Genomic DNA, 7,530 nt, shown 5'->3' with positions numbered 1-7,530 from the left:
CTTTCCCTCAGCAGCAAAGTTTCACTGCCATACACCTGCAGGTCTGCTTTTTCAGTCTCTGACACCCATGGCAAGTTATTCCATACTGAGTCGTTTCTTTGCCCTTCTTGTTCACATCCTAGATCCTCTTGATGCTTTTCTACAACTCCTCTAGGTTTGCACATGTCTTCTTAGAGTTCTGACCTGAAGAGAATGAAGTTTATCAGGTCTCTGCCTTTGAGATCTTGAATAAAGCTATTAAGCAGTATCTGAGTGAAGATCAGTCCCTGTGATTCAGAACTAGACATGGGTCTCACACACCATGTACATTATTTCAAAATTATGAAGATAGCAAAGCTCGCCAAAAGTTGCTAAGGAAAATCCAGACTAAATGATGGCTACAAACCTCAAAGGAAGAGAAGAACCAGACGGCTGACCCAGGAAGGATTTTCATTCCATCACAATTTTTCTTATTTCTGCAGCTATCAAATATTATCTAGGTTACTTATTCTGCTTATCTAGTGTAAGTTTTCAGCTCTAGAATTCCAGTTCTATGTGTAAGGGGAGTAACAAGTTAAAGAAACAACTGACCTGTTGAGACACATTAAGAAGTGCCTGCCAGTTGATTATATCAGAGAAAATTTTATGACTGCAAGGCTAATCTCGGCATGGATAATGTATGTGACTGAGGGTATGTCTGCATATTTGAACTGTGATGAGTGGCTCATGCATGAGTAGTTCAAGTATGCTCTTAAAAAAAAAAAAATTAAACAGAAACCTTGTGCTTTCAAGTACAGGGTACCACAGATAAGGCAAAAATGCAGAACTCCCTTTGCTTACTTTAGGTTCTGTACAGGTTATACATCAGCTCACTGTGTGCTCCTAATATTTCCTCTATCTGCTACATATTTATTCTATAAGAAAATATGTTTTACATCTTCATGCATAGTACTTTTTTATGCAAGTATTATCACTGTAGAAACAGACTGTATTTGGTAAAAAAAAATCAAGAAAGCAATAGATAAAGAGACATTTTATTTTACAACTATAAATGGCAATGGTATTTAAAAAGTCTTAGGTAGAACATATGTAGTGTACTGAAATTTTCTTCTATTCTTTACAGAGACCTTAAGGCACTGTGATGTACTGCTTACTTTCTGTTATATGTCCATTTCAGAATCCTTTTGGGCAATGAAGCTGGTGGAGGGGACTGGAGCATAAGTCTTATGAGGAGCAGCTGAGGGAACTGTGATTGTTCAGCCTGGAGGTGGCACAGGGGAAACCATACTGCTCTCTACAACTACCTGAAACAAGGTTGTGGCAAGGTGGGGGTTGGCCTCTTCTCCCAGATAACTTGTGATAGTACACGAGATAATGGTCTGAAGCTGCACCAGCAATGGTTCAGGTTGGATATTAGGAAAAATCTCTTTACAGAATGAGTGGTAATACAGTGGAGCAAGCTGCCCAGGGAAGTGGAGGAATCACTGTCCCTGGAGATGTTCAGGGAACGTGCAGATGTGACACTTAGGGACATGGTTAGTGGGCATGGTGGTGACGGGTTGACTTGATCTTAGAGGTCTTTTCCAGCCTTAACGATTCTGTTATTCTATGTCTGCAAATAACATCGCATTCGGGAGTGTGGCTGCTCCCAGCTTGAGTGACGCGGTGATATAGCAAGCTGTGAAAGCGATGAGCAGCTGCTGAATGTTGGAAAACCTGTACGGTGCCACCGTCCGTGCTCACCCGGGGCAGCCCAGGGCCAGCCCAAGGCCGGGCACGAAGGACGGGAAGCCTTGAGATGTGTCCCAGGCATGAGCTGTGGAAGAAAACTACCGATATAAATGTCAGGGCGCCTCTCGCGCCGAAATGTGGCCCATTTCAGAAGACGCGGGGTACAGCCCGGCGCTCCGACCCGGCGGGAGCCGCGAAGCAGCGACTCTCCCTCCAACTCCGGCCCCAGCCACCGAGAGGGCCGGGCCGCGCTGTGGCGGCACGGAGCCGCCCCCCTCACGGTGCTGCAGAAGAAGGCGGGACGGGGGGAGCCGACAATCGCTGAGGGGAGGGCGGGGAGCGCCGCGGCGGGCCCCCCGCTCCCCATGGTCTCGCCCCGCTCTGCCCTCTTGGGCGGCGGCATGGCGGGCGGGCTCCGTGCGCCGCTGCTGGCAGTGCTGGCGCTGCTGCTGGCCGCCGAACGGGCGGCTCTCGCAGGTAGGGCTGTCGCCATGGCGGGCGCCGCGGGGCTCCTGGCGGGCCCTGACTGACTGCCGCCCCGGAGAGGGTGGGGGGGAGCGAGAAAGACAGGGCCAAGGTGCTGGGCTTCGTCTGCGTGTGGGAGAGGGCAGTGCTCGCGGGGGTGCTCCGCCGGAGTCGCGGAGCGGGGCGTAAGCTCGGAGCTGTGGCTGAACCGTGCGTGTGTCCCCAGCGCCGGTCTGTGAGGCCTGGAGCAAGAACATGAAAAAATCCTTTTTTTTTTTTTTTTTTTTTTTTTTTAAACAGTTGAGTGTGACTCTAGTTATATGGCATGAGCAAAGCCCCAAGGCACGTGCAAGAGTATGCCCTGTGATTCCTTCCCGTTTTGGTTTACATGCCGACGAGCTGTCCCCGTGGTCACTATCGGCCAGCAGCGCCGGGTGCCTGGTTTTGGCAGCCACACTGAGCTTGTGGCTGACGTATGGCTTCCAAACCTGCCAGGGGCTGCTGCTCTGTTGCTGGTGGGTGTGCTATGCTGCTAGAGCTGACTCTGGGATGTCCAGAAGCTTACATCTGAAGTTTGTCTATATCTTCATGTGAACTGTAGGTACAGCATTGAGGACTGGTCATCAAGTTTTTTATTTAAATATCTGTGCTTAATAACGGACTAGTAAGCACTGAAGTGTCTTTTTCAGTGTGCTTTGTAATCCCATATGACGCAAGCTCTTCCGGGCAGGTCTGCACACTTGATAGGGGGAATACGTTGTTGCTCATAGAAATGTCTCTTAACTGTCATGAATATCCGGGAGATATGATTGTCACTGGAATTTTTGTAGTGATGTAGCATTGTCAGAAATGTCATGATCTGAGGGTTTTGTCATTTACTTTGCTGGCAGTAATGTGAGGTCAGCTAGTATAGTTTAGCAAACAATGTTCTCTGAAGTTGACAGACCACTTCATGCCTGCTGCCACAGCAGTGTCCTGCATTCCAGGCCTTGCAAGGCACAGCCACAACTGGCAGCAGCATTTCCAGATTGCAAAGCAGGGTGTCAAACACAGCCTGCTGCTTGTGCTAATTTGGCTGCAGCAATGTGGAATGCTTCAGCTAAGTGCTCTTCATGCTGAGTTCTGCCAGCCCATGTAGTTTGGCATCTGTACCTGGCCAGCGTGTTAAAATCCAGCACTTGTCTCCTACTACGGCTGCTGTTTATAGCCGTGAGAGACAGATCCTGGTCCCACACAGCTTAGACTGGAGTGGAAAACCTGCGGAATTCTGGAATGAAAAAAAAAAAACACTAACAACTTCTTCTAGGTGGTGAACTGACATTAGGTGTGTTGAAGTTTGCACAACTCTTTGCTATGTTTCTACGCTGGAACCAGAACTTAACATCACCTATGTTCGTTTGATATTCAGTGCTTTCACTATAGGACTATAGTTATCTGGAAATCTGGTGTGTAAAGCATATGTGGATGGAGCACAAGGATGTGTATCACTGTGTGCATTGTAATCTGTTAGAGGCTTACAGGCTCTTAGCTTTTGATTTGCCTGCATAGAATCATAGAATCACTAAGGTTGGAAAAGACCCACAGGGTCATCCAGTCCAACCATTCGCCCATCACCAATGGTTCTTGCTAAACCATGTCCCTCAACACAACATCCAAACGCTCTTTGAACACCTCCAGGCTTGGTGACTCCACCACCTCTCTGGGCAGCCCATTCCAGTGCCTGACCACCTTTTCAGGGAAGTAGTATTTCCTAGCGTCCAGCCTGAATCTTCCCTGGCGCAGCTTGAAGCTACTCCCTCTAGTCCTATCACTAGTCACACGAGAGAAGAGGCTGACCCCCAGCCCACTACAACCTCCCTTCAGGTAGTTATAGAGAGCAATAAGGTCTCCCCTGAGCCTCCTCTTCTCCAGACTGAACAATTCCAGCTCCTTCAGCTGCTCCTCATAAGGCCTGTGCTCCAGACCCCTCACCAGCTTTGTTGCCCTCCTCTGGACACGCTCCGTGGCCTCGATGTCTTTCTTACAGATACATAATCTCTACGTACTACATAACCTCTACATACATAGAGATACGTAATCTCTACATACATACTACATACTCTATGTACATACTACACATAATCTCACTGTAAATCCAGCAGTGAGAAAGTGTGAACCAACACTGAGAATTCACTTCCACATGAGGGATATATTACCTGTAAATGGCTTTCCTACCAAATCTGGCAGTTGTTTAATGTATCCACTCTTCCTGTGCTCCTTATGTGCTGTTGATGGCATCTGCCATTGGCTTGAATAAGAATTAAAAACGGAAGTGAAGTTTTGGTTCTGTTTACTCCCTGACATTTTGCTGCATTGTATCTTCTGTTGTCCTTGTATCAAAACTTAGCTAATCAAACTCCTGTTATGTGGAGTATCAGGAGGGTGCCGTGAGGAGTGTAGTTTTAGTTCAGACTCTGTGATCTGGGAAGACGTTTACAACACTACCCCAGTGTACTATGGCATTCCTAAGTGTCAGAATGTCTTCTACTTTCAGGTCTTGAGGAGCTTTATCCTCCAAAGTGCAGTTTGATATTCTGTTTTTCTCTGATGAACTTTTACAAAAGATGTAGTTTCGATCACCCCCAGGCTTCCCTACTGCTTCTGCAGTATGTGATTTTTGTATACTATTCAAGTGGAGCAGAGGACAAACATTTTAATAATGAAATGTGTTTGTATTTCTTACACATCATACCACCAGTGTATTTAGGAAACCTTGCTAAAGAGAAAAAGAAGGAAAGGATACCTCTGTGGAATTTAGTCATCAGGGATATTTGGAAGAAATGCACCTGAATTCTGAGAGACTGCAGTTTAGATCCTCACTGTTCTTTTAGAACAAAGATTTTAACCAGCTTCCCAAGAAAGATTTGTAAGCAAACTGTGATGCTGGGATATTCAGTGGTTCTGATGGTGTTTATCAATCTCACCAGTTAAGTTAAATCTTATCTGTGCAGCTAGAACTGAGTTAAAATATTTTAGGTATAGTTCCATCCAGCTGCAAGATGAAATGAAGAAGATGTGAGTGTATTTTAAACTGTGAAGATATGTTTTCCGGTTGTTGTTGTTGTTTGGTGTTGTTGTTTGTTTGTTTTTGTTTGTTTTTTTCCAGATTACTATTGATAATTGCACTTTTTCATCTCCCTGCTAGAGGGGGAGGCATTGAGATTCACTATAGAAGACAGGGCTGTTATCAGCATGAGGTTACGCTTGCACAAAGGTATTGCTCATTTCATCAAGTCCATGACTTTCTAGTTAGTACTTTTCAGTTCGTACTGTTCAGTCTGGTCCTAATGGACCAAAAAACAAGGTTTTTTGTAACGTGAAGCCAGGTTTCAGTCAGGAATGTCAGAAAGATCAGCTACCAAACTGGTTTTTCTTTGCTGCTAATCAGAAGGAAAAAGCGAATGTGACATTACTTTAAGAAAGTAATTGCTGTCAAATACTGTTTTTTTCCAACTTCTGGTTTGAATGTGTTCTGAAAAACTTGAGCTGATTGTTTTTATTTCTAGAATATGCTGCTCATGAGACTCTATGAAACCTATGTCTTATTACAATGGCAATTTCACAGAATCACAGAATCATAGGGGTTGGAAGGGACCTCTGGAGATCATCTAATCCAACACCCTGCTAAAGCAGGCTCACTACAGTAAGTTGCACAGGAAAGCGTCCAGTTGGGTTTTGAATATCTCCAGAGAAGAGGGCTCCACAACCTCTGAGCGATCTGTTCCAGTGCTGTTACCCTCAGAGTTAAGACGTTTTTCCACATGTTCATATGTAACTTCTGATGTTTCAGTTTGTGCCCATTGCCCCTTATTTTCACAGAATCATGGAACTGTAGGGGCTGGAGGGGACCTCCAGAGATCATTGAGTCCAACCCCCCTGCAAAGCAGGCTCCCTACAGCAGGCTGCACAGGTAGGCATCCGGGCGGGTCTTGAGTATCTCCAGAGGAGGAGACTCCACAACCCTCTTGGGCAGCCTGTTCAGTGCTCCATCTCCCTCACTGTAAAGAAGTTCTTACACACTTTTGTGCAGAACTTCCTTTGCTTCAATTTGTGGCCACTTCCCCTATTCTTGTCGCCACGCACCGCTGAAAAGGCTCTGGCCTTTTCTCTTTGCCTCCTGCACCTTAGTTATTAGACACTCTGAGTCTAATTACTAAAAAGTAATCTTTTTAATTCTGAGTTAGACACTGAGTCTTTTCTCAAGGCTGAACAGACCCAGATCGCTCAGTCTTTCTTTATAAGGGAGATGCTCCAGGCCCCTCATCATGTTTATGGCCTCGCACTGGACTCTTTCTAGAAGGTCCCTTGAGCTGCTGAACCCAGAACTGTGTGTAATACTTCAGATGTGGCTTCACTGGGACCAGGGCTGTTACTATTTGTTTTATGCCTTAAAAAATAGTGGTTTTAATCACTGGTATACTATAGAGTATGGTTAACAACCTTTCCAAAAGTTCAAAAAGACATGTTAGTCATATGGGAATATTCTGCCTGAGGGAATTACTTTTCAGTTAGGACACTTTCATATAACAAACATTTCATTTCATCGTATTTTCACAGCATCTATCTCCCACCACTCAGATGTTTACTTCAGGGGGTTTTGTTTAAATTACTCACTTCTAAATAATTGTAAAATACTGATAGAGACCAGTATTTCTTTCTCTGAACTATTTTTATATACTTCAATATTAGGATTCTCCTGTAGTCACAGTGGTTTCAAATGCATGCATGGCTGCCTTGGGTTGAAAGGAAACAGCTGGATAGTGAATTTGGAACAGATAATTGCACATGTGAAGGAATCAGTTTGGCTCAGTTCTAGTGAATGGTTCCAGCTTCAAGGAAAATATGGTAGAGCTAAAAAAAATTTATGAAAGTAGAGTTTGTATTTGTGGGCGTTAAAGAATTCACTTCAGAGAAGACTGACATCTCTTCTTGTACAGTTGTTGAAGTCTTGGACCTGGATGAAAAGCTCTGTTATCTTGAAGCATATAGAGAAGTTGCTTGTTTCTGGGTCAGCCTTAGGCATATTTATAGCGCAGAGCATGTGCAGTAGTTGCAGAAATATTCTTTAATCCCTTAATCCCTCATTCTGCTTCTTTTTTTTTTTCATTGTGAACAGCTGTAAAAATTTTCTTGGATGAGGTACATGTAATTTCTCTGGATTCCTCAGAACTTCTTAATGTCTTCACTTGTGCTGTGCAGTCAAAATGAACAAGACTTTTAAAAATTGTTAATATCACAATGATTTATTTATATTTGGTATTAATCGACTGTGAACACTTGCTTCCATCACTCAGATCGTGTCCCAAGGGAGGGTCT

At 44.6% G+C, this 7,530-nt stretch overlaps 1 protein-coding gene across 1 annotated transcript in view; it reads left to right on the top strand.

Annotated features, from left to right (window-relative positions):
- The first annotated feature begins 1,751 nt into the window (after window positions 1–1,751).
- CSPG4B (chondroitin sulfate proteoglycan 4B) overlaps window positions 1,752–7,530 on the top strand; it is a 42,055-nt gene continuing 36,276 nt past the window's right edge. Inside the window, exon 1 of the mRNA XM_003642983.6 lies at window positions 1,752–2,187. Coding sequence (XP_003643031.3) covers window positions 1,821–2,187 — 367 coding nt within the window. The 5' untranslated portion in view covers window positions 1,752–1,820. The remainder of the gene's footprint in view (window positions 2,188–7,530) is intronic.

This window comes from Gallus gallus, chromosome Z, assembly GCF_016699485.2.
Source record: "Gallus gallus isolate bGalGal1 chromosome Z, bGalGal1.mat.broiler.GRCg7b, whole genome shotgun sequence".
NCBI classification, from domain to species: Eukaryota; Metazoa; Chordata; class Aves; order Galliformes; family Phasianidae; genus Gallus; species Gallus gallus.
This window is presented reverse-complemented; position numbering and strand designations above follow the sequence as displayed.